Source organism: Equus asinus, chromosome 5 (genome assembly GCF_041296235.1).
Source record: "Equus asinus isolate D_3611 breed Donkey chromosome 5, EquAss-T2T_v2, whole genome shotgun sequence".
In the NCBI taxonomy this organism is placed as follows: Eukaryota; Metazoa; Chordata; class Mammalia; order Perissodactyla; family Equidae; genus Equus; species Equus asinus.
In genome coordinates this window covers 73,161,672-73,189,108 of record NC_091794.1, presented here as the reverse complement: position 1 = coordinate 73,189,108, position 27,437 = coordinate 73,161,672, and the positions used below count along the sequence as shown (strand labels likewise).

Sequence of the window (27,437 nt, the reverse complement as noted above, 5' to 3'; positions counted from 1 at the left end):
GCATCATCATTTGTAAGAGGAATACAAGGTTTCTAAACACACAAAAGGCTAATGCGCTTAACATGTGCATAGTTTTTTAAATAATTTTATTCTACCAATACTGTCCTCTTACCTACGTGACAATATGAAATTAACTCTCACCATTTGGCAAACAACTGTTCATTGCATTGCTATTGGTTTGAAGAGAAAAACTTATTAGAATATACTAATATGATCAAAATAAAAGCCCAAATGCTTGTCAAAAAATCTTACTTTGCCTCCGAGTACAAGAATCCTAAATTTCCTGTCCTTGGCCAATATAAGGTTCACAGTAAGCATAATGTCACAAAAAATAAGACAGCAAGCAGCTACAAGTTATTAGAGGAAGTAAAAAGTTTAGTGAAATCAAAACAAAGTTATAATTACCTTAAAGCTTTTAATGAACTAAACTACACCTTTTGTTATTGTCTAAAGCCATTCCTATCAGAACATAACAATTTTATAACAGGATAAAACTATTCCTAGAAATAAAGAGCTCTTTTTCACACAAGTGAATTTCACATTAGATAAAAGATTGAAGTGGAGAATGAAAAAGAAGAACAATTTAAGACAGACAAAAAATCTCATGCCAATCTTAATCCTACAAAACACCAAAATCTTGTGGTCAACTTTTATTTTCATAACCCTTCTTCTTGTCTGAGTTGGGAATTACAGTATAATCAAATTCAGATATATGCATATTCGTAATATATCAGATACCACTGGGTAACCAGAAGATCAAACTCTGGAAATGGCCAGCAGAATATTAAGTTGTAAAAATAAGGAACTTAAAAAATCAGAGAGAGAAGAAAAGCCCAACAAAGTCTCAGTAAGGAGAGACCCTCATGGAACGACCCAAAACTCCTGACCCAAAACACCCATACTTAATAGCCCCACACTTAATACCCCCAAATACTACACATTCCCCATGTAATAGACGAAACACTACACAGTAAGGAAAAATACTGCCTACTACGCTAGATCTAGTGCAACGGTGACTGTTAAAAAAGAGGGAAAAGTCTGCCTATACATAACATAGCTTCTAAGTTAATGCCAAAATGAATGGTTAAAAATATATCACTACAATATCTTCTTTCCCAAACATCAAAAGGCAAAAGCGGTGTTCACAAGGAATTAGTTCTAACTTCAAGTCTTCATGATTCATACAGCTCCACTTTCAAGACACTTGTATGCTAGTCTCACTACAGTTGGGTTCAGTAAGGGAATAACCTTTGCTTATCCTTTAAATTATTCCTGGAGAAGGACATCAACCACACAATTCAAATCTGTAGGGGAGAGGAATCCGCAAATTTGAATTGGCAATTTGTCAAGCTGCAATTTGTCAATTCTCTGCAAAGATACTTTGGTATATATATATATACACAAACTATTTACCTCCTCCTCATCTTCCTACCCTCCAAAGATTCCAATAAAGCATGAAACTCTCAAACGTTTATTTCTTCTTGAAAACGACCACAATGCCCCGCTACCCTCACCACCTCCTCATCATCCTGTTTTACTCTCCCCTTAACACAATACACCACACCCACACCACTACACGCTCGATACCCACACTGCATAGAGCACACGCTCTCCTCATGGAACGACCCAAAACTCCTGACCCAAAACACCCATACTTAATAGCCCCACACGTAATACCCCCAAATACTACACATTCCCCATGTAATACACGAAACACTACACAGTAAGGAAAAATACTGCCTACTACGCTAGATCTAGTGCAACGGTGACTGTTAAAAAAGAGGGAAAAGTCTGCCTATACATAACATAGCTTCTAAGTTAATGCCAAAATGAATGGTTAAAAATATATCACTACAATATCTTCTTTCCCAAACATCAAAAGGCAAAAGCGGTGTTCACAAGGAATTAGTTCTAACTTCAAGTCTTCATGATTCATACAGCTCCACTTTCAAGACACTTGTATGCTAGTCTCACTACAGTTGGGTTCAGTAAGGGAATAACCTTTGCTTATCCTTTAAATTATTCCTGGAGAAGGACATCAACCACACAATTCAAATCTGTAGGGGAGAGGAATCCGCAAATTTGAATTGGCAATTTGTCAAGCTGCAATTTGTCAATTCTCTGCAAAGATACTTTGGTATATATATATATACACAAACTATTTACCTCCTCCTCATCTTCCTACCCTCCAAAGATTCCAATAAAGCATGAAACTCTCAAACGTTTATTTCTTCTTGAAAACGACCACAATGCCCCGCTACCCTCACCACCTCCTCATCATCCTGTTTTACTCTCCCCTTAACACAATACACCACACCCACACCACTACACGCTCGATACCCACACTGCATAGAGCACACGCTCTCCTCATGGAACGACCCAAAACTCCTGACCCAAAACACCCATACTTAATAGCCCCACACGTAATACTCCCAAATTCTACACATTCCCCATATAATACAAGAAACACTACACAGTCCACACACATAATAACCCCAATAGCAAAACACCCTTCACCCTAAAAATCCCATTCAAGCCGTGCCTAACACAGACTACACACACTCAACATAGCATATGAATTACACGTTCCCCCATGGCTCACAACGCGCGCGTGCGCGCACATACATACACACACACATACACACACACACCACACGCGCGCCCGCGCGCGCGCGCCCACGCGCACACACCCCAAGCCACGTACCGTATAAAAGCCCAAACCACACACCACGGCAGTGCTCAAACGCACGCTGGGGAGAGACCACCCTTCTGGCACCGGGAACCCACGAGGTCGGAGGTGGGAGGGGAAGAGGGCCAGATACTTCACCTGAAAATCCGCCAGGATCATCTCCCGGTCCATGTTGGACGCCATGGCGGCCGCCGAGTTCCGCGGCTCCGGGAGCGAAGCGCGCACCTGGGAGGGAGACGGCGCCTCCTGCGGCCGTCGCCGCCGCCGCCGCCGCCGCCGGGCGCCGAGGGGCTGGCGGGCGGGCCGGCGGGCCGGCGGGCGGGGCAGCGCGGGAGGCTAGGCGCTCATGCACTTGGTAACCTTCAGGCGCCCGGGCCGCCCGCCTGCGCCTCACGGAGCCCGCGACGCAGCCGCCACGACAGGGATGTTGGTCGGGATGCGGGTCTGATCTTACTGCCGCCGGCCAGGATGAGGGCAGGCTGCGACAACGCGGACCCGGCTCCCTTCAGCGGCTGCGAGCCGGGGGGCGGGGAAACCGAGCGAACGAGCAGGCGGGCGAACGCCACGGCCGCCTCCGCCTCCTCCGCTTCCTCCCTAGCCGCCGCCTCCGCCCCTGGTTGGCCAGCGCCACGGCTGTCGCACATTTTGCCTGTCATCGAGGTCGCAAAGCGCCGCTTTGCGGCTGCCACGTGACTGCCCTCCTGTCAAGCTCTGGGCGCGCGACTACCGGGCGGAGATCTGCGCGCCGCCGGCCGGAACGCCAACCTGCAACTGCGGGAGCTTGAAGTCCCGCAACAGGTTATTCCGGTTTGGAATTAAGCAAAGGCCTCGGGGTACCGCCGCCCGCAGGCTGGGGCGGGGATCGGGTTCTGCGCCTTACGTGGCTACATAGTCATACACGTACGCATCAAGCCTCACAAATGATCTCAACACACTCTCACAACCCGTCTAACAGCATTTCATAAATATCCATTTTCTCTAACAAAATTTCACCAAAATACAACTTCATATACTGTCTCTATGCTCAACCTCACTGTCAAAACCCGCTTACACGCTGCCACACTCGATCCCCAGACCCCTGACGCCTGCAGCCTCGGACTCTCAGTAACACAGAAGTAACCAGACTCCCACGGTAGACTTGGGAGAGACATGGAAGCTAAAAAAGGTGAGAATTTCAACCCCCAAGAAAAAGATGCGCATTTTTTTGTTAGTTATGAGAAATAAAAACGTTTCTATTCCTGCAGCACACTTACTTTTTAGACCTGAGACATCTTACAAATGGGGAAAACTTGAGTCCAGCTTTGAATATGGTCAGTCTATTTAAAGTACTTTCGTAAGTGAAGAAATTATACTGAAATACCAATTACTAAAAGTTTCAACTTATGGTCATAAATTGGCAGGCTCTGAGCCAAGAATAGCCAAAGACTATGTACAATGAAGTGTGACAGTTTGTCATCCCAGCTGGAAGAAGAGTGACGGTGGAATATGTTTAACTTTGACCTGGGAAAATACTATCTTCGGGACTGTAATAGAGCACTTACTCGCCTTGGAAAGTATACAAAATCCTGAAAGTGTGAAATAAGATTGTTGATTTTTGTGCTGCAGAGTTAAAAGAAATACTAGTGAAGTCACCATATAGAATCAAGGCCTAGGTCTTTTTGTTCCCTTCACACAAAGAAGAGCACTATGGTGTTCTAAAGATCTAGATTTATTCTGTGTGTTTTCTTTAAATTAAAATACTCTGAGCTACAACTCTCATGTGATAATCTGTATTAAGACCAGAATTAGCTAGATAAGGGATAGAACCCTCCATAGTCACATTAATTAAAGTGTCTTATTTAATTGCCATCCCTCAGGAAGTAATTCCAAAATAAAGCACAAAGGTGAATCATGAGGTGAAAAAGTACCAACAATTTAAGTGTGACAATTCAGTTGCTCCATTCATATATGTCATTCTCAGCAAAGGGCAGGCAAATTATTGTCCATAATTAAGTCACCAGAATTAACGCAGCTCTGAAAAGTTGAGGTTTTTCTCTGTGATGACATGTATATACTTCAAAGCCCGTTCAAATTCACTGCTGCTCCCCTTCTCCCTCCCTTCTCTCCACCTGGAAATTAAAACAATGTGGTAATGTAGACAGATGGGAAGAATACCCTAGACATTCAGGCATATGGGTTCTAGAACCACTTTCCCATCTAATTAGCTGGAGGAACTTGGATGGGTCACTTAGTCTCTCTGACTTTAGCTTCTGACATGACTATTTCAGGTGATGAGAAAACAATTACGAAAATGCATGGAAAATATAAAATATTTTTACAAAATGAGCATAGATTTCACAGTCAGCATTTCTAGGCTTGAGTTCTAACTCTGCCCCTTGACAAAACCTCTTGGAGTCTCAATTTGTTTATTTCTAAAATGAGCTTATAAAACTTACCTCATAGTGATTGTGAATATTGAGTGATATATGCTCGTGAAAACTCTTGAGAAACCTTAAAGCTCTCCAAACATATTAGTTGCTATTACTCTGTATACTAATTCCTAAATGCTTTTCTCAGGGCCACCTTTTTCATAAAACTTAAGCCAACAAGGATTTGTCTCCCTTCTAATCATTGCTTTGACTATCTTTACAACACAATTTAGTGCGCTGGTAAATTCTGTAATTTTTTTCTCTAATTGTTTCATCTAAGCATGTTTTAATTTCTCCCCAAATGTTGAAAGTTCCTTGAGATAATAAGCCATTTCATCCAGGTATTTTTATATTCACCATAGTTCATACACAGCAAAGTCTTAGGTACATAATAATAATCAATACTTTTGAATTTATTAATTTTTATTGGGTGTCTCATCTACACAGGTACTTTACATACCTTATTTCATTTAATTCTTATAACAACCATTTTACAGAATAAAAAAATGCTCTGAGAAGCTAAGAATTTGCCCAAAGTCATGCTACAAAGTGACAGCCTAGTAGGATTCAAGGCTAGGTCAAAATTAGTGCTCTTTCCACTTACCCTATTGCCTCCCTGCAATTCACCCTCCATGCTGCAAAGCTTATATAGTTCCTGAAGAGGCTGGTTCTTCTCTAGACCTAACTATTCATGGTTGGATACCCAGCATACAGAGGAATTGTCCACTACAGAGAAAGGAATAAAAGAAAAATAAATAATTAAGAGAAAAAAATAATTCATTTTTCATTTCCCCAGAATTGCTTCCTTAAGAAAAACAATTTCATTTCTGTGTCACAAATTGAGAGAATAAAAATGTACAGAGATTCTCTGTACATAAGCATGAGCAAATAAAAATAATTGTAATCTATCCATTCTCATAGTTGGTCCACTGCATTAATTTATGGAGCTCTGCCTAATTCAAATATAGATCTTTTTCTAGAATTTCATGTTCATTTACCTTACCATTACTATTTTAAAAGGAACTTTTATTTCATCTTTCTTTCAAATGTATGTACCAAAGCTTATTTGTATTTTGCTAAATTTTTATTTGCAGTAACTTTAGATTTTTGGAATAGTTGCAAGGTTATATAGTTGCAAAAAAATAGTTTACCTTTTATCCAGCTTCTTCTAATACTACCATCTTACATAACCATCGTACAGCTATCAAAACTAAGAAATTAATATTGGTACAATACTATTAACTATATTCTAGAGACGCTATTTAGGCTTTTACATTAATGTCCTTTTTCTGTTTCAAGGGCCAATCCAGAATACCATATCACATTTAGTCCTTATGTTTCCCTAGCCTCGTCCAATCTGTGACAGTTTCTTGGTCTTGACACGTGAAGGGTAGTGGTTAGGAACTTTACAGAATGTCCGTCAATTTGGGTTTGTCTAATGTTTTCTCAAAATTATACTGAGTTTATGGATTTGGGGTAAGGACACCACAGAAGTGATGTGTCCACATCATATCATATCAGGGACACATGATATCAACATGACTTCTTACTGGTGGTATTAACTTGATCCTTTGATTAAGTTAACCAAGCTTTTTAGTAATTCATAAAAAGATTAATGTTGCTACAGAGTTAGACCCACCCTTAAGTAACCAAAAATATATTTCATCTAATGATTTAATGTTCTTTAGGAATCTGGTGCCTAATCCTGGACTCTTAAATAATGGAAAGGCATAAGATTTGGGGCCTCAATATCTGAGTTCAAATCCTATATCCACTACTTCCTGGCTTTAATTCACAATTTCTATGTTTCAATTCCTTTACCTGAAAAATGGGGATAATTATATTTACCTCAGAGAGTTGTTAAATGATGTGTGCATCACATATTATAACCATGAAACACCATACAAATATTGTTGCTATTATGTTTAAGCTTTTCAGTTGCTTACTGGGCATTTTTTTTTTCTTACTTCACAAAAAGCCTTTCATAACTGGTGTGAGTACCTATATGAAAAAGCCTGCTGAATCTCGGAAATAAAATGCAAAAGCCACGAGTATGAAATGATAAAAAGGTCCCCTGAGAGTACCAATCTGTTTTCCACCTCTGTTGGATCTGTAAACACAGCAATGAGACTAGGTAAAGAAACTGTAAATACTACATACACGTTTCCACAAGTTAATCATTCAGAAACTATGCATACTTGAGTCAATGAGGGAAAAGCACAAAATAATTTGATTATATTTCTATACCCTTCAAAATGAGTATGAACTGCTGAAAAAAAAATTTCCATGACTGCTAGTATTTAATATCCAACTAGAAAGCCTCTATTTCAATGTTTGAGAAACATGTCATTGCTATGTTAAAAGAGAAACCACTACTTTCAGTACAATAGATGCCTAACTGTGAATCTTTCTTGTACACCATGTTAGAATGTAAGCTCATTGAGGGCAGAGCTACTTTTGAATCTATTTCAGTGAACTAGCACTCAGTAAATATTAACTTTTCACTGGAGGTACTTTGTAGGGCTTACTTATGATCTCTGAACTAAGACAGTAACTTAACGTGCTGCTGGCTCTGGTTTACAAAATAAGCAGATTAAGCATCTTCTTTAGAGCACCAGTAATGTCAGAGTAAACAAAACAAAAACTTCTTTAAAGAATTTAATATTTCAGCCAAAGCATTGAAGTAGTCATTATGGGAAAAATCAGAACTTTGTTGGGCTTCTTTACACTTATTTTTTTAGTTTGTTTTATTTTTATTTACATATGACGTGGGGTGGTGGGACATTAAAATCTTTTCAGTGTTTAGGACCTCTAAAAATCTTAATCCAGCTCTCCATGCATCTTAAATTACCATAAGTTTTATTTACTCAAATATCCAGCAAAAGTATTTTATTTCATGAAAATTATAACACATGTATACCTATACTTTACATAATGAGTAAAGTTCAAGATTCTTCCTCACTACAGTATCTTCTCTTACCAAGAAACCATAATAAATGCTAGAAGACAACTCTCATAAATTGGACTAATACCAGTTATCTCTTATCAGCCAACAGTGCTACTATGTCATCACACCCTCTAGCTGTGCTAAAAAATTACAGCGTAAGTTGCAAGAATAGTCTAATTGTATTATTTATGGTATTTACTGGTATAAGTGGATCCTAAATGTTCTATCTGAAATGTCTAAATATATGTAAGAAAAGGGAGGAGTTAATTTCTTGTGTTGCAGTTCACGCTTGATTCACAATTCAAGTTTAGTTACCTAAGAAAAGAGCTCTGGTTATTTTTTTCCTCAACAGTTCAGTTAAAGAAAACACTGCCAGATTCTTCCCAGTTTCAACTCTCCCTTTACCTACCAGCAGGTCTGTTGCTAGATGATTATCCAGATATTTCTGGTGTGTATTGTTGCTGGTACTCCCATTAAGCTTCAAGGAGCTGGGTACAGATGTTGTTTGAGAACGTGCTTGCTGGAGGCCGGTACTAATTAGACTTTGTCATTTTTTTGCTTGGTTTCATTTTGACCGCTGGGTGCATCATGCAACCGTGCTGGATATTTTTAGGAGCAAAAACTATAGAAAGCAGTAGTTAATTAATCTTACATAGCTAAAAGAGGAAGTTAAAAGTACAGAGAGAACTGGTGTCTCGGATGATTGAAATAAACCATTAGGGAAGAGACTATTCCTTTACATTTAGACACCCTCCTCCCCCACCAAAAAAAAAAGCCCCCATGTAAGTAGTCAAAGAGAGAACTTTGGCAATAAAGAAATGGCCTTGTTGCAAAACCCTTCCCAAGACTTACTTTAAATTTTGCTTTAAAATTAATCGCTTTTCTCCCTTTCCCCAAAGAAATGGAATATTTCACAGTTTCGAGTCCATGGAACATTAAGGTTTCAGAGTTCGTCATGATTTCTTACCTAAACCATGTCTCTAGTTTTCGCAAAAGTCAGTCTATAAAAGACTTGTGCTTTTTCTGAGCACTGTTCTTGCTCAGTCCGGGTCTCTCCCTCCAGCCCCACGGCCACCTCTGCCCACCGCGGTGCTGGGCGTGGGTCTGGCAGGTGCGAGGCCGAGGCCCGGGGCTGAGAGGAGGCCGAGCGTACACAGCGCGCGCCCCAGACGAGGCGGCGGCAGCGTAGGCCTGGCCGCCCGAACTCGGAGAGCCGAGCGGGGGAGCGCGGAGGCGGGCCGGCCTGCCCCGCCAGGCCCGGGGGAAGGCTCGCTCCGCGCCAGCTCGCTCTCCGCCTTCAAGCAGCCAGCGCCGCCGAGCCTCTAAGGCCCTGCGGTTCTCCGCAGCCGTCTTAATGAGCAAGGCTCTTCCCCTCACCCCCGCCCCGCCGGGCTCGGGGCAGCCCGGGGTTTCGCCTTGCAGATTCCATCCCGCCCGCCAGCCGGAGGACGCCAAACCCGGCTCTGCGGGGCCGAACGCCGCTCCAGCCAGGGCCTGGCCGCGGGGTTGGCGGGCGGGAGGCAGCGCAAGAGACGCAGGGAGCGAGAACGGGAGCAGGCAGGCGAGAGAGAGGGTGCGGGGCCGGGGGCGGGGCGAGCGCGAGCGCCACCAGGGCGGAGGGCGGGCGGTGGGCGGTGCCCGGCCTTCCCGCTCCCGCGGCGCTGCAACTCGGCCGAGCCTCCTTAAAACTCTGCCGTTAAAATGGGGGCGGGTTTTTCAACTCAAAAAGCGCTCAATTTTTTTCTTTTCAAAAAAAGCTGATGAGGTCGGAAAAAAGGGAGAAGAAACCGGCACCGTCTCTGCAGCGACAACAGAAGCAGCAATTGTTTGAGGGAAAAAAGAAACAAGGGAGGGAGGAAAGGAAAAGAGCAGAGAGGGGGACGACGCGCAAGTGCCTGCAGGGTTGAAGGGAACAGGGACCGGCGATTTGGGGGGACCAGCTACAAAAGAAACTGTCACCGGGAGCGCTGCGGCTCTGGAGGAAGCAGCGCTGCCCCGCTCGGCTCCAGGGCGCAGCTGGCTGGCGGCAGCTACCCTGCGGGCGGCATAGGCTGGGGGCGCAGGCTGGGGCACGGCGAGAGGTTGGCGAAGTGGCACCGGGCGCCGAAGCCGCTAGGCTCTCTGCGAGAGGGCAGCGCGACTGGCTGCGCCCTGGGACTGTGGCGACTCCCCATTCTGAGAGCCTGGCCTGCGCTTCCCAGGACCCTCCCGATCTCCAGAGGCCCTCAGAAAACCGGGAGAGGAAGGAAAAGACGGCGGCGGCAGCTCAATGAGCGTCTACAGTAGGAAGTCTGAACCGGCTTGGTCGTAGGCGGGAAGTCACCGGTGGGCTGCCCTGTGCAGCCGCGATGCTGCCGCGCGCTACCGCAGCAGCCCGGGCCCCGTAGACGCTTCCCGCATCGCTCTTCCCCGTCCTCACGCTGCTGGGAGTCCCGGGACCCGGCGGGGCCGGCATGACCCGCTTGCCGGGGGCCCGCCGCGCGCCCGGCCGTCTCCGGAGACGCGCGCCGAGCCTGGCTCCCACGGCCTCTGTGGCTCGGCGGGGCTGCGGCAGCCCGGCGGGCGGGCTCCGGAACCTTCCCGCGCGGCGTTAGCCCTCGGCTCGGCCCCGACGCGAATACAGGCTCCTCCGGAGAAGCCGAGGCCGCTGAGGAGTCGTTACAACCTGTAACTCGAGGGCCACGGAACTGCTACTCCTGTTTGCCTTTGGCGATCGTCTTTAACCCCCGGAGCACGTCAGCATCCAGCCACTGCGGCGCTCTCCCTGCAGCGGCGGGCTCAGGACTACCCCTTGGGCGAGACGGATGGACACCGAGCCCCTCCGAGGACCTGCCCCTGCACTTCTGGCTCTCGCGGCTCAAGTCACCACCGTGAACAAGGGTGGGTTAATACCTTTTCCTCCCCCAAAATGTCTTTTCTTCCGCGGTATTTTCTGCCGTGATCTAGTCCCTTAAGTCTCCGCACACATTCCTCACAGAGATCTGTAGTGTAGGTACGTGACAGCTCTGCCTACATTTTACGTCCACAGTAATTTACCAGGAATATATGTGTGTCTGTGTGTCTCTCTGTTGAATCACCAGAATTCTTCATAGGGGTTAAGCTAAAAAGCGAGGAGCGGAGCCCCTCTCCAATGGCTCAGTTTTGCTGAATAATCACGTGTGAATCGAGGGGCGGGCTTTTGGCAGGCAGATCTTACTAGTATTTACTACCAAGCTCTACTCCAGATTAACCATCCCAGTCCTTCTGTCAGTCTCCGATGCCATCATGCAGCCTGGTTAGGAGCAAAGGAAAGGGGAAAAAGAAAAACAACTAATTCATCTTTTCCCGATCGTCAGGACCCTAAAGAATGGCCGAGCCTTGGGGGAACGAGTTGGCGTCCGCAGCTGCCAGGGGGGACCTAGAGCAACTTACTAGTTTGTTGCAAAATAATGTAAACGTCAATGCACAAAATGGATTTGGAAGGACTGCGCTGCAGGTTGGTATCCAGCGAGGTGGGGAAAACAGGTCAACAATGTTGCCTACGTGACCCGGGTTTCTAGAATATCAGCTTTTAAGCTTTCAGGGGTACAAAATTTCACTGTTTTTAAACCTAGTTGGTTGCCATATTTTATATCTTTAAGTGGGTCCAACTCCCTAAAATGACGTACTTTGAACAAACTCGTCAAATCCAGTAACATCCTCGATATCAAGTGGGTTCCAGGTTTGGTCTTAATTTTTGGAATGTTTTTGTGACGGTGGGGATTTTAAAGTAGTCGTAGCAGAGCCAAGTTTTTTGGTGTTTTTTTTTTTTAGACAGCTCTGTAAACACATTATTATGATTATTATTTGAAGTAAATACACTGCTATTAGTGGTTTCCGTACTTTGCTCCAATAATTGACTTTAACGTTAATTTTCTTGACTACTGGCGAGGGTGTTTTTCCTTCAAATGCTTCAAGTTTTGACAAACGACCTTTCCTCGTTTGGAATGGGTGGCCTGGGCACGGGGACAGGATGTACATTTCACAGTTAATGTAATACCATCCACCCATTCAGGATTGAGGAGGAATAAAAAGTTGAATTTTCTAATCAGAGCTCAGCTTGTAGTGTTTTTGTCTCTGCGGTCATGCCGTGGTATGTTCTAATTTTCAGTAATTAGATTTACAAGAAACAAATGAAACATGTCTAGCTGCCAAGTATTGTACCTGATAATATTTTTTCCTCCTCTGAATGCTATCATGTAAGTTAATTGAAAGGCATCGAAACAGAAAAATGGCAAAGTAGTCTCGAATAGTTGCTTTATCAGAGTTCTGATGATATTCTTATGAGCTATTCTTATTCGGAAATGCAACACTTGAAGCTGTTTTTGAAAATCCATTGGGGAGAGGGTTTTTAGAGTGCTTTGTTTTAGTTATAAGAATTAGAAATTTAAGTGTCAGAAGATATGCTATTAAGAGATGAAGTCCGGACAGTCTGTACATTTTAAATCAGATTACACCAACCTTGCAAAAATTTCAGTATTAAGGGAGTTTATGCATAGATACTAAGTTATTTATCTTGTTATTTCAGGTAGATTAAGTGGGGAAAGGAATTTTTTTCTTTTTCGACCTAGTACTTTTTAACAGGTTCGGTGATGATAGCAATGCCACAATACACATTCAGTTAAATATATTGAAAAGTTTCCTATTGAAAACTCAAAAGATTATACAAATCTCACAAAGAAGGAGCCACTTAACCCATGTTCAGAATAAGATCTTACAGGACTTTTGACGAACAGGAAGACTGGGAGATTAATACTGCAAAAAAAAATGTTTTGACAAATTTTTAACACAACTCTGCAATCTTGTTTATATTAAACATACTTATCAAGATACTAACACCCACTTATTGTGGCTTAGTCCTAGTACATATAATGAAACACACATACACAGGAGTCTCAAGGCTTATTTTCAGTATGTATAATCCTGAGTCTGAAGTTGTGTCATAACTCAAGAAAGAACTTTCTTTCAAAACAATTGCTAATATTACTATTATTTTCTGTGAAAGATGGCAAATTTTCTTCTACAATTATGTTTATTTAACTCAACTGCAAAGGCTTTCCCCCCCTTCCTAGTGTAAGCTTTTCAATTAGGATAATATCAAAGGCCTTAATCGTACATTTGCTTCACAAAGACCCAAGGTGTGTCTGTCTCTTATTTTTCCTAGTCCAGGTCCATAAATGTGACTAAATCTTTAGAGGCGCTTGTGGCAAAAATTAGATTGTGTTAATTTTTAATAACCAAAGAATATATTTCACTGAAGTTCTTGAAAAATAAATTATGTATCATTTTTACCACTGCCCCAAAGGAAGGGCTAAAAGTCAGCAGGGTTTTATCAACAGGGAAGCTTAATATCTTGGCCATCTATGTAGTTTGCACTTATAAAATATTATCCATTCTAAATGTATTTTATTATATTACTTAATTTGTGATTATTTTTAAAACAAACATTTAAAAGAGAGAGATCAATTTCGTATGTATTTTCCAATGGATTATACTTCATTTCACAAACGTTTGAGTGCCTACTCTGCAATCTATTTATTATAAATTTAGATTATTATGAGTATATCTAAATATAAATGAAGCCAGTTAAAACGCTGAAATTTTCTGGCATGTTAATGAGACTATATTTTTTCACAACTAAATTATATGTATTGTATAATTGTATGCTGCTCAACAAGATATTTTCTAATTATGAGAGCTTAATAGAGACCTCTTATTAGAGTGAAATATGTTTAAACAATAGTAAATAAGTCTTTGTCATGTGAGTTATTTGTATGTTGATAGCAAATTTTAATACCACACTCTAGCTTAAAAGATGTTGGCAGTTTACAAATAGCTATTCCTAAATGCCTGATTAATAACTGCAAAAGAAAATAAGATGGGCTCACCAGTTGATTGTTAAATGGGCTCAAACCACAAGAAAAAGCTGCCTGTGTCCTAAAATACACATTTAATATCTTATTTTCTCTTCTTTTGCTCACTCGAAAATCAGGAGGCTAGTCAGAACTTTAAGAAACAATAAGTAATATAGTATGATGGCTGTTTCATTCTTTTCAAGAACAGTTGCCATACAGTCATCTCTTATCTAATTCACAGCATATCATGAACTTAGTTCTAGATAAATCAATATCATAAGCAATGGAGAACACAGTGGCTCATTACACACCTTAATAATCAGTAACATTTTAAAATACCAAGTGAAGGATTCTAAGCACTGAGTACACCTAGTAGTCAATACGAAATAACTTGCAAAAAATATATATATTTTTTTAATTTAGAAATTTAAGGCTATATCTATTTGGAGAGAACTTGTAAAAATTAATCATTTAAGAAAATATCAGGTTTGGATTTTTAATAGATCATTTTTACACTAGGTGTAGTCTGATGTGTGGAAACACTTCTTTGGGCATTTAAAGAAACCCACTCTTCCTATTTCTTTTCAGTAGCTATTTAGAAAACAAATTTTCCCCACATTTGCTTTTCCAGAATTAATACCCCAGGCACATTTTATGAGCATGAACAAGCAACAAAAGGAGACTCTTATTTAAATCTCAAATTCCGTTTCTTTTATTTAATAAATTCATGAAATTACACAACTCTCCATGGGATATAGAGAACTGAGTTGTCAGTGAATTTTATACAAGTTGGATTAGTTCTATTTTATTGATAGTTTATCCTACTTTTGGGCCCGTTTAAGATATTCTATCATAGAAGCTCAATTTTTAGAAGCGTTCTTCTACCTTTACCTACTAGTAATTTCTTTCCTGCAAATGAGCCCTTCAAACCTCATCATATGGGTCCTCCCCAAGCACTCCTTCACCAAAAATAAATAGTTACATAAATAGAAGGAGAAATGCGTATTTTAAAATATTCTTGTGGTAGGAGCACTTGAAGGATTCTACCGTTTTTTCTTCTTTTCTAGGTTATGAAACTTGGAAATCCCGAGATTGCCAGGAGACTACTACTCAGAGGTGCTAATCCCGATTTGAAAGACCGAACTGGTTTCGCTGTCATTCACGATGCAGCCAGAGCAGGTTTCCTGGACACTTTACAGACTTTGCTGGAGTTTCAAGCTGATGTTAACATCGAGGATAACGAAGGGAACCTGCCCTTGCACTTGGCTGCCAAAGAAGGCCACCTCCCAGTGGTGGAGTTCCTTGTGAAGCACACGGCCAGCAAAGTGGGGCATCGGAACCATAAGGGGGACACCGCTTGCGACCTGGCCAGGCTCTACCGGAGGAACGAGATCGTTAGCCTGATGGAGGGAAACCGGGCGGAGGGAGCTGCGAATCTGCAATGAGTGTGGGGAGGGCTCTCCCACACTACGTTCCATTTTGCCAGTTAATTGGTTGCTGTCCTGTTTTATTATCATTTGTTAAAATTCAATTTTGTCATATTTTAAGCCTAGTTAAAGCTTCTGATATTACTAAGCAGAAATCTTACTACAGGATTACGAATATATTTAAGCAACATCTTTTTCACCTGCAAAATTCTGAGTTCTAACATGTAATTGCAAATAGCTTTGTCTTTCTTCTGAATATTTTATCTTTCCTTGACTATTTCCTTGCTTCTCCCTTTGCCCGTCTCAATACCCAACTTGGAGATTTTGTTTTAAAAATGGTTTGTCCTGATGCTTCTTTTGCCTAATTAAAACTCTTTTTGAAAACAGGACAATGTTTTTCTGTGATTTCCACTCATCTATAACCCCCACATAATTTGCCACTTGCTAAGGAGAACTGTACTAAAAGATCCTGATGTTTTCAGTCTTGACATTAGAAAAAGTAGACCAGTTGCAAAACTGGACATATCCTATTGATGATTCAGTTATTCTTTTCTTCCTCTCCTCATGCCTCCCCCCAAAGATTTTAATTGGTGGCTAATATTTCTGCTTTAAAACAGAATAAGAACATTTTTTGAAGATCAAACCTGAAATTATTTCAGTGTGAATTTATCCTAATGTTCAATTTTCCCTTTTTCTCAAAGTTAAGGTCAGTAGTGGAAAACAGGGTTCAGAAGTAGCGATCTGAAAAGAAATATATGTTAGCTCTAAAAGCCACCTTTAAAAGAAAATGCCACCTTAAAAGTGCTCCTCATTAGTTGAGTTTTTTAAAAAATCACAAAATGAGACAATTGGTTAAATAACATGTTTCCTGAAATTATACCATAAGTGTACCAAGTGTAACACTGGCTTTTTCTCTCTGAATGTCAGAAATGTAAAATGACAAATTGTTTACGTATTAAAATATAATGTAAATACCGATGTGTAGGGGATAAAAAGCTCAGCAAGAAAAAAATATGCAAATTACAAACAAGGGTCACAACTAATTGAGTGGCTTCAGTATAATAAATAGAAACTTTTACAAGAAATACATAGGCCACTCCTAGATATAGTACCTGATTCCCACAAAACTTTTTGGGAAAGGCATATAAAATCTTTTTAAGAATATATTTAGTCAAAATGAAAAAAATTTTTGAATGGAATAGAAACATCAAACTTCCAAGAGAGTTTTCCAGCATGTCCTACTTACTCTGTCATTTTAATTAAAGATTTTCACCAAGGGATTTCAATGCAGTTACCATTTATAAATTTATAAATACTTAATTCATCATCTCTCACATGAACAAAGATGTTTTATGTGAAAGTTCTCTCCTTCTACTTCCTAAGCTCCCTTGCCCTTGTTCTAAAAAGAACAAAATACTTCAAGGTTTATTGAAGGACATGGTTCTGATGCCCGCCCTAACAAGGATTGGAGTGGTTGCAGGCAAGCGGTTTCCAATAATTTAATTTCCATGATAGTATAAAAGAATATAGGAGAAAAAGGTTATTCCTTTTCATTTGGCACTAAAGTTCACCTTCCGTAAGTGCAACAAGACTTCCACTTCTGCCACCTCTAACCGCAAGTTACTGAACAAATTTATTTTTGACCGCAACATGAAGTTAACTTTGAAACATTTATTTTAAACTTTAGAAAATAGTAAAAATTGAGATGATTTGAAGGAAAAAGTGCTGCATTTTAGATTTAAAGACTACAATCAATATACAAAATACACTGCTTGAGGAACGTTAATATTTTCTAAACACAAGATTTATTAAAAAATAAATACAACCCTTCTTACAAATCGCAACCGTAAAAATGGACGTTTCTGAATTTAAAGCCGAGTTTAAGGGACTTTTCAGTATCCACCCAGTCTCAGCATTACAATTTCTCTTTAGAGATTTCAAATATAAAGACGTAGGACGTTCACAAAGCTAAAGAGAAGTATTTCTGCAATTGCTTTGTTCTCAAGTGGTCGGAGCACAATAAGGGGAGAGGGTGCTCTATCTCTCTCCTCATCAGCCTAAAATTTGCTAGGCATTAAAACATCACCACACTTCTCTCGCTCTTCGCAGGAAATAGCTTTACTAATCTAAGTATTTTAGAAATGAGTTATGTGGTCCCCTCTAGGAAATATGAAAAGTCATTATTCAATCTCTCAAAAACCTCGACAATATTCAGTAAGACTCTTGAATATGCCGAAATGTATAGGATGGAAGAAACGGAGCTGCTGAGTTTGATGGGGTCTAGTTTGCAGCGAGCTGAGGTGGGGAAGGGTCTGAACTTTTCAGATGCAGACTGGGGAGGCAAGTGCTAATTAATACAGTGATCAGAGCCCCAGGGGAGGACGCTATAGAAAGGATGGAGGATACTAAGAAGGATGCGCTCTCAAATTCAGTTCTTCACTGCATCCGCTTCCACGTCGGGGACACAGGCTCGGCCTTTGCCCAGTAAACTGAATCCGGGCTGACATCTGGGGGGTGGGCGGAAGGCACTCACAGGACCTCAGTCCACGTTCTGGTCCCCAAGCCACTAAGCAAACTGCATTTTACCACATTTCAATAGTGAATCAATAGTTTTCTGATAAACATTACGGATCTCGCAATGGTGTGATGAGCTCGTACACACACACAACGCTGGGATTAATAAATAGATAAAAGAATTCTGTCCCGGGAAAGCAATTCAATTGGTAATATTATAAATTCCCCTTATCATGTTGATCAAACGAACGTTGTGGAATCCGTGGCCCGGGACTGGTTTCGAAATCTCAGTTCCCAAAAAGGTGTTTTCGGCTTTTGCCGGGGTTAGAAGTAATAGTCCAGAAGCGCTGGAAGATCACAGTGCTGGAGCGAGAAAGGGTCGTACTCGCAGCCTTCCTGACTGCCCTAAGTGACCTTCATCAAAGTCTACGGATGGGGAGAGTCCCTGTCTTGGTCTCTCGAGAATGTTTTGATTTTACACGACAGTTCCAAAATAACAGATCCACGCAGGGACCTAGTGAGAGGCAGAAGACCATCTTTCAGCCTGAGACCTGCGGTAGAGCTCTGTCCATAGCCAACCCAATCCCTCTATGGAGGGGCTGCGAAGACATCCTTTCTGTCCCTTCGAAAACTCTCCAGACTTCAATCGCAGCTCCCGGCTCCCTAGTGAGGAAGCTGGAGCCCAGAGCTCCCTCAGGGCGCGCAGAAAAGCCCGGGGTGGGGGTGGGGGAGTTTCAAAACCGTTAGCTCGCGTTGTTTTTTTTTTTTTTTTTTCCCTCCCTCGCTAAGGTTTCTTTTCTTTTCTCTTCCTGTCCAAATATTTCAAATTTCCGCGCCTTAAATAACAGTCTCCTTTTATTTAGTTAGTTTCCTCGGCAGGTTTGGCCGCCCGCTTGTCTCTGCCCCCCAGCGGGCCCGGGGCGCCTCGGGCGCCTCGGTGCAGCCTGCAGCCCCTGCGCGCTGCCCCCGGCCCAGCCTGCGCCGCCCGGAGCGCGCCCGCCGGAGCCACAGCCCCCTCTTGCCGCGACCTCGCCTGACCTGGCTCCCCGGGCACCCAGAGCCAACTCAGGCCGCCCCCCGCCCGGACGCCTGTCTGCCTCCCAGCTCGACTTCCCTCTCCGGACTTTGGAGCGTCTTCTACTTTGGGGTTTGGATCCCGGGCGCCCTGGAGCGGCAGAAGGGCCGCGGCGATAGGAAAGCAGAGGAGGAGGCCAGTGGCCGGAGCCTGCCCCAGCCCCCACCCCGCGGGTAACCTTGGAGGCGCCCTCGGAGTGAGTGTGTGCGCTGCTGCGCCAGCCGGCTGGGGCGAGCGGGCGCACGGCGCAGCGGGCAGGAGGCGGGAGCTGGGGGCGGGGAGGGGGAGCGGGCCCCGGCGCCTCCCGGCCGCCGCCGCAGCACCGCGGGAGCTGCAGGCTACCGGGGCGGCCAGGGTCCCCCGGCCCTGGCCCTCAGGCAGCGGTCCCCGAAGAGGCGGCGGCCATCCCACTGGATGGTTCCGGCGACCTGTGCCTGAGGACTAGGGCCGGAGGGCGCCGTGGGAGCAGGGCAAGTGGGCCGGTGAGTGCCTAGCTCTCTGCAGAGGTGAGCTGGCGGCGGGACGCGGCGCGGTGGCTGGAGCAACTCCATGCCCAATGCCAATGCCAGCACTCCCTCCTCCTCCCCCCATGACAGCTGAGGACAGCCGGGCTCCGAGCCTCGCGTCCAACTGCGAGGAGGCAAATGCCTCTCGGGCTTCTCAGCCCCTTAGACTGTTCCAGAAGTTGCCCTAGGGTGTTGCCTTTCCCCCCATAAATTACTAGACGTCCAGGAGTGAAAATGGATGTTCATTCGGAAAGACCCTCAGCGTGAAACACCGAGAAGTGCAGGCCCGCCGGGACTTTGGGTGGGGCTGGGGTGCGCAAATCGCCTAGAAAGGGTCTTGGTTTTTCAACCCGGAATAGATCCGAAAATCGAGTTTTGATCTTCAGCGATGCTTCAAAAGAATAAAACCTCCCCAGATCTAGATATTGGCTTGGCAAATTAAGGTTCCAGTGCAGTGTTTTGCCATCTGCCATAGAAACATTGTGCGAACTTCAGGTGTTAGGATGTGGGTTTGGAATTTTCTGTGCTGTCTTTAATCCTCAAAGACATTAAATAACAGCATGGTAACACACCCGGCAAGCGAGCAAAGGTTATCCTTACCACCACAGCACCTGCAAAAGCACAAGTGGAACTCACATATTTTGCTTTCTGAATTCTAAAATGGCTTCTGAACCTTCCAGAGGTACCAGCACATACGAGGAGGGGGACGGGGGACGGGAGAATTTGTACGTTTCTGAAAACTACACAGATATTATTACACTTCAGTTGTTCCACCTCACCTCTCTGTCCCAGCCCCCATCCTCATTGGTCAAGGAAGAATTTTAGTGTAGGCCTATTCAATAATTCTATATACAGCCTTCTTCTCTTCCCTTACCCCCCCCACCAAAAAAAAAAAAGAAAAACAGTCAGCCAAAAGCATCAGCTCTTTTGGGGAGGAAGTAAAAAAACCACCAATCCTTATCCAAACTACCCGTCATTTCTTTTGAGCACTAAAAAGAAATTCTACATACAACTAATACTACGAAAGAAAAAATAATTTTTCAGAACCTCAAACGCATTCAATTAGTATAATTAAAGTGATATTAATTATCTTTTAACATTTAGATAATGGGACACTTTCTGGAACTGATAGGTGAAAAGCTCAAAAATCTCCATTGAAATGTTTGGAGATGGAAGCTTCTGCTCTTCTTTATATTTTGTCAATATAGCAGTTATGTAGGAAAAAAGTGATACTTTATCTTGACCATATAAAACAGTGTCATGCTGACTAATTTTATTTTAGTTATATGCCTTGGTTTTTCAGATTAGTTATATACATAGTGAAAGTTCACATATAAAGCAAAACTGACATTTTTTAATGTTAAATTTTTAATTTAGACATGCAACCAAATTGTCATAACCATATTAAAATACAGTCCACTCCCCTGTTTCTTCTAAGTGTACAGTTTGCACAACTTGCTGATAAAGAAATCTGCCCTGAGTTTAAAATGTATGCCTTGGAAACATGATTTCCTAAAGTAAAAAATAACTCACTGCTCTTTAGGAATAATTATTCTATAATTTGGCTATTCTGTGTACAGCTAATGTAACAGCATCTCTTTCTTTTACGTTTTGGAACTATTGTAAAAGCCATTTGGGCCCAAATAGTTCTTGTTCCATAGTTTTCTCCCTCAGACATTTTTACTAAGAAGTGACTGTCCTCAATGATGCAGTAGCATTCTGATGCCCATTCTGCTAATTCAGACCAAACTTACACAGGCCATTTGAAAAGAAACATGCTTTTCTTCTTTTGTGAAAGTTTAGAACAGATCTGAATGAACGTTAACATTTGAAAGGCCTAGAATAATTAATTTGTAAATCAGTTATTATAGTGTGGTGATGATTCCAGATGAAATTTTTAAAATTACATATATTAGAAGAATAAATGGGATCAAATTATTAAATTAAACAGCATTTGGTGATGATTAATAGTACAATATTTCCCATCTCTGTATTAAAATAAGTGATAGTGTGTATTGTGTTATTATTTTTAACTGTGAAAGATAATATTATATAATAATCACAAGATATAAAAGTAATTGATTGTTCCAGAGTCTCTTTTTCAATGTTAAGTAAAATATAATGAAAATACAGAATGTTTTTTTAAAAAGTACTTCACTATGCTATCACCTATATTTTTGGCTGTCCTCATCTTTTTCCTTTTTTACTTGTTCTATTTTTTTGCCTCGACATTTTAGGTAGTGAGCAAAACTAGCATGTAGAAAGAGCTTTCCAATTCTCCTTTATTCCTGCCTCCTCAGCCATCTAGATTTCTCAATTCACAAACATTACTTCAACTTTAAAAATCAAGTTTTGTGATGCTAAAAATTATTATTCCCATTAATTTAAATTTATCACAGCTCTTTCAGTGAAAAAGCATTCAATCTGTGTTTTATTTAAAATAAAGTTAAGTGAAAAAAGTGTGAACATTAGGTTTAGCAAGTGTGTATTTATATATTGAATATAAATTAGTTGGAATCTTATAACTATTGCTACTATATGCTAAGATTTTCAGTGTGGAACCAAGATCTAGAAAATGTTACAGTTAATTTCTGGTCTTCAGAAAATAGCAATGTATTTTAATTTCCTATATTAGGATATGGCTAATTGTTTTAACTAATAAAAAGTTAAAATGTTGATACTTAATAGAAAAATATGAAGAGAGAACTATGATATCAGATCCAAAGCAATGTTTTTTTAAAATAAATTACTCCTACTGGTAAATCGTATATTTTAATTGTAGTGTTTATTATTTTATAGTCAAATTTTGCACTTGGCATATGGACCAAAATTATCTTTGTTTATCTATAGGCATGTAGTTGGTATTATGCAGGTAATCAAAATAATACTTTGTGGTCCTGTCCTATATGAGTATTTTTATGTATATATGTGTATGTTTAGATAGTTCTTACTAAAGTTCAATACTGAGCAAACAGATATTTTGAACAAATACTACCAATTTACTTCACATTACTATTTTTAAGATGTTAAATTATGATCTGCTACAGAAATATAAGCTGTTAATTTTTTAGATATAGGTGAGATCACTTTCATTAATGAGCTAGGGAAAGATTTAAATTAAAATCTTAGAAGTGAGAACACTGATGCAGGTCCTAGTTCTACCTAGGTTATTGTTTCAAATTCTTGTCATGAGGCAAATATATATGAAAGCCACTTAACATCTACAATTAATGTAATCAAATTTGAAATATTAGGAATAGAATTGTGATAGTGACAAGAGGAAGAATGGATATTTTAAATGTTTTAGATAGCCATGCTTGTAGGTTAATTTAATATCAGTTACATAATGGACAATTTGCTAAATAATCCAAAAGCAAGGACAAAACAAGACCAGTAAAAGATACTTGCACAAGAATTCAAAAGCAGGGCAAACAGGAATAGAAAGAATTTTTTCATTACACCACCATGGGAAATATAAACAAATTAATTTTCTTGATATGGATAATTTTATAGTTTCCAGTGAAGTTTTCTACCATTTCACTTGGATAATGCTTTTAAAACACTTAATAACCACTTACTATTTATGGTTATATTTTAAAATTACATCTATAATATGTTTTACTTAAATACAACAGACACATATTCCATCCAAAAATAACAAGTTCAGCAGCATTCTGAAAGGGTGCGTGGACACAGTTGGACATCTGGACTAGACTGAGGGGCTGTTTAATATGAAGCCGGAGTAGGGCCACATGGGAGAGAGCACTGAACTGACTGAATGCTGGCTAATTTGCTTAAGAGTAATCAAAATGGCTCTGAGCTAGTATAAATTGCCTACAGTTGTTTAAATACACCATGTACTTACTGGAAAAGCAAATAACTTTATACAAAGACAGTTAAAGGAAGGAACATATATTTTTTGCGTCCAGAGGGATATCACAGATGTCATGGGGAAAATATTAATGTAGCAATATAAAAGAGAACTGTACATTGTAACATCAGCTGAAGATCAATGATTGCTTTCAATTTCTTTAAAAAAAAAGCCTATTTATCATGTTTTAAAGATTTAAAATGCACAGTTCTTCAAACATATAACTAATATCTATAAAATACACAACACATACTAACTTAATATTCTAATTTTTTAAATTTCCACAAAATTACCTCAGAGTACCTTTTAGTTCATCAGGTCTTATTAAAAGATCATGCACCATACCCTAAGATGCCCAAAAAAGGTTTGTTGCTTACTAACATAAGAGAATTTTAAAGATCAGTGCTTTCTGAGCAAAATGTTCTGTCTTGAATTACCAGGATGAAGATCTTGGAATTTTTAGTAGCAAATTTTTTCTTCTATGAACAAATAGATTATATTTAGGATCAACATAAGATTAATTTAAATTTCTATAGTAAAGTAATATTTTCTATCATTGTTTTGAGTTTAAATATATAGAATTTAGACAATAGAACTCTATGTGGCCATTATGAGGTTTCTCTATATTCAGCAACAGAACAGACTGAAGAGAAATCAGATCAAAACATAAAATTCAGACATAAAATTCAAGTTACAGAACAGCAATGTTATTAAATCAACCAGCAGAAAAATTGTCTTGTACAAAAATCTTCCATTAATTTAGGGAAAAAGAGTGGTAAGAAAAAAATATTTAAATCTCTTACCATTAGATTAAAATATTACTGGTTTCTTATCTAATATTGTAGGAAATAAAATCCTAAATATTTAGGAAAGGGATATGAACATCCTAAAAAACAAATGAGTCTCTGTTTAGGAACTGTGATAGTAACTGATCTGAGAGGATCCTCTGAAGATATTTTAATGTAGTTATGGATATGTTAGCACATAAAAAGTGCTGAATTACATTGAATTTTGTCATCATATAGTAGGCTATTAAATTATATGTATACAAAGAAAATAGGAGATACTTTAACAGATGTCTTTTCTTTTTGGTACTTCTTAATTTATGCATATATTAATTCAGCTTACATTTCAGTAAAAGGAGAGAGAAAAGAAAATCAAGCAAGTCAATAAGTCAATACTTATTATTTTGTATTTGTATTACCTAATTTAATATTCATAACCCCCTCATGGATTGGGCTTTATTCTCCCATTTTACAAATCAGGAAACTCAGATTTAATGATGCTGAATAACTTGCCCATGGTCACAGACTGGTAATTTATAGCATAAGAATACAAACCAGTCTTTTTTTTACTTCATTATGGCCGACGGAAAGATGTTTCAGGGAAATTATCGTAAATCAGTCAATTCAACAATCACGTTTTAAGGGCTCATCATTGTAGTCACTTAATAGGTTTATAACCTTGGGACTAATTATATCCGAGGCTTTCCACATCTGTAAAATGGGAGTAATAATACCTAATTTGCCATGTTTGTAAATAACAAATGAAATGTGTATAAATTTCCTGGTACTCAGTAAGCCTTTAATAAATGGCAACTATTATTATGGGAAGTACAAAGTAACAGAAAATCCATTCTTGACCTCAAGGAACTTAAAAACTATTTGGGTAAATAAAGTTTACATATGGTGTGCATATAACAACTGGACAGCAAGCAAGGTGTGAGTAAATGTGTGGTAGTATGTGGTGTAGATTGCACCAAAAAAGCAGCTTTTTAGGGAAAATCTTATTAGAGGGCTTATGATATGGATTTAAATATCCTACAGTGGAAAACTTCCCTTACTGAGAAGAAAAAGGAAAAACCACCCTTAAATAATTAACTGTTTTTCCAGCATGTACTCTCTGAGGGTGTCTCTATCCAACAAGTATATCAGGTGAACAATGGAAAGTGACTGCATGGACATAAAATATATTATAGAAAGCATATATAAGCAGATGTTTTGAAAGGTGTCTTTCCTTATCTTGGAATAAATGACAATGATACTGTGATTCAAATGGGAATGGAAAAATACCTGTGAGTCTCACAATCATTACATAATGGGACCTATAACAAGTAGTCAGTGTAGGATGGTAAATGAATGGCCTTAGAGGCAAATAAACCTTATTTCTAACTCTGGTACTTATTATGTATGTAGAGGAAATATTGGAACAGGTACTTAACCTTTCTGATCCTCATTTTCTCATTTGTAAAATGGGTATAATAATATTTACAGAGTTGTAGTAATTAGGAATAATATTTATTAATAAGTCATTTCATACTCTAATATAGCAAACTTGGAAGGCCATAAACCAACAAGTTTGCTGAGACAAATTTATGTTTAAGGTAATTATTGATGTGTTACAGCTCGAGTTGCCATTTTTTTTTTAAATTTTCTATTCTGATTTTCATTTTTTTGTTTTCCTTTCCTACCTTCCTGTGGCTTACTTGAATCTTTTTAGAATTCTATTTTGATTTATCTATAGGGGTTTTGAGTGCATCTCTTTGTATAGATTTTTAGGGATTGCTCTAGGTATTACATCATACATAGGTAACTTATCACAGTCTACTGATGTTGGCATCTTCTCAGTTTCAGGGGAGAGTAGAAACCTTACCTTTGTGTTCCTTTACCCTCCCCCCTTATAAAATAACTGTCTTCCATATGTCCTCTACATACATTTAAAACCACATCAGTTACATTTTTTGCTTCAGCTATCAAATATATTTTAGAAACCTCAAAAAAAGAAGGAAAATCTATTACATTTAATCCTATTTTCCTTACGATATTGTTTCATCCTTTTTGATGCTCCAAGTTGGCTTCTATTAGTTCCTTCCTTTCTGTTTAGAGAACTCCCTTTATTCTTGTAGTGTAGGTCTGCTGGTGAGAAATCCTTAGTTTTCCTTCATCTGATTTTCCCTTCATTCCTGAAGGATATTTTTGCTAGATATCAGATTCTGGGTTCAGAGTTCTTTTCTTTCAGCATTTGAAAAGTGTTATGCCACTTCTTTCTGGTCTCCATGGCTTTTGATGAAAATTCCTTGTCATTTGAATTGTTTTTCTCTGATAAGTAAAGTGTTGTTTCTCTCTCTACCTGCTTTCAGGATTTTAAATTTGTCTTTCATTTTCAAAAGTTTGACTATGATGTGTTTGGGTTTGGATTTCTTTGGGTTTATCCTTTCTGCGGTTGCTCACATTCTTGAATATGTAGGTTTATATCTTTTGCCATATTTGGGAAGTTTTCAGCCATTATTTCTTCAAGTACTTTTTTAGCCATACCCTCTTTTTCTTCTCTTTCTGGGACTCTGATGATACAAATATTAGATTTTCTGTTGTAGTCCCACAGGTTCCTGAGGCTCTGTTCATTTTTTTTTCTTAGTCTAGTTTCTCTTTGTTGTTCAGATTAATTCCTCTTGTTTTATCTTGCAGTTCACTGATTCCTTCCTCTGATCCCTCTATTCTGCTGTTGAGCCCAACCATTGAGTTTTTATTTTGGTAATTATATTTTTCAATTCTAAAATTTTCATTTGTTTCATGTTTACATTTTCTATTTCTCTGCCAAGACTTTCTATTTTTTTCATTTGTTTCAAGCATGTTTATAATTGCTCATTGAAGTATTTTTATGATGCCTTAAATCTTTGTCAGATAGGTCTAACATCTCTGTCATCTCAGGTTGACAACTATGGATTGTCTTTTGGGGGGAAGGGTAATTTAGTTTGAAATTTTCCTGGTTCTGGGTAAGATGCCTGATTTTCTGTTGAAACTTGGACATTTTGGATTTTGTCTTATGAGACTCTGGGTCTTGTTTAAATCTTCTATTTTAGCCAGCTTTCTCTGACACTGTAATGGCAGGGGAGGAGAGGGGCACACCACCTCATTACTGCCAGGTTGGAGCAGAAGTCCAGGTTTCTAATTTGACTCCGCTAACGTGCAGGGTGGGTGCTATTCATTGTTGCTGGGCAGGGATGGGAGTTCTGGCTCCTCGCTAGCACTCCAACTGATACATCCCTGCCTGGAAAAGATAGGAGTGCTTCGTTACTGCTCCCCGTGTGATCTCTTCTGACACTATGGAGGAGCCGGGAAGTGGCCTCA

At 40.2% G+C, this 27,437-nt stretch overlaps 2 protein-coding genes and 1 long non-coding RNA gene across 7 annotated transcripts in view; 2 read left to right on the top strand and 1 right to left on the bottom strand.

Annotated features, from left to right (window-relative positions):
• The window catches only part of FAF1 (Fas associated factor 1), a 472,685-nt gene extending 463,536 nt beyond the window's left edge, over positions 1–9,149 (bottom strand). The window contains exons 1-3 of one of the 5 annotated variants that reach the window (XM_044770763.2): positions 9,012–9,149; positions 8,454–8,666; positions 5,702–5,823 (exon numbers count right to left, since the gene is read on the bottom strand). In XM_044770763.2, coding sequence (XP_044626698.1) covers positions 5,702–5,731 — 30 coding nt within the window. In that variant the 5' untranslated portion in view covers positions 5,732–5,823; positions 8,454–8,666; positions 9,012–9,149. Of the gene's footprint in view, positions 1–2,827; positions 3,197–5,701; positions 5,824–8,453; positions 8,667–9,011 lie in introns of those variants that run through there. The other 4 variants (XM_044770762.2, XM_044770761.2, XM_070509959.1 and 1 more) reach the window with 4 other exon arrangements.
• A 545-nt stretch (positions 9,150–9,694) lies between these two features.
• On the top strand, positions 9,695–15,736 carry CDKN2C (cyclin dependent kinase inhibitor 2C). Its single transcript, XM_014833202.3, has 3 exons — positions 9,695–10,924; positions 11,380–11,519; positions 14,985–15,736. Exons 2-3 carry the CDS (start codon positions 11,391–11,393, stop codon positions 15,360–15,362), a joined length of 507 nt encoding a protein of 168 aa, XP_014688688.1. The 5' UTR covers positions 9,695–10,924; positions 11,380–11,390; the 3' UTR covers positions 15,363–15,736.
• Positions 15,737–18,709: 2,973 nt separating this feature from the next.
• LOC139045311 (uncharacterized) overlaps positions 18,710–27,437 on the top strand; it is a 109,461-nt gene continuing 100,733 nt past the window's right edge. Inside the window, exon 1 of the long non-coding RNA XR_011503399.1 lies at positions 18,710–19,129. This is a non-coding gene — a long non-coding RNA (uncharacterized lncRNA). The remainder of the gene's footprint in view (positions 19,130–27,437) is intronic.

Bases quoted from the DNA above. Each gene is read 5' to 3' on its own strand.
- CDKN2C (XM_014833202.3), top strand. From the start codon at position 11,391: ATGGCCGAGCCTTGGGGGAACGAGTTGGCGTCCGCAGCTGCCAGGGGG. The intron at 11,520-14,984 runs GTTGGTATCCAG...CTTCTTTTCTAG, and splicing joins TTGGAAGGACTGCGCTGCAG to GTTATGAAACTTGGAAATCC.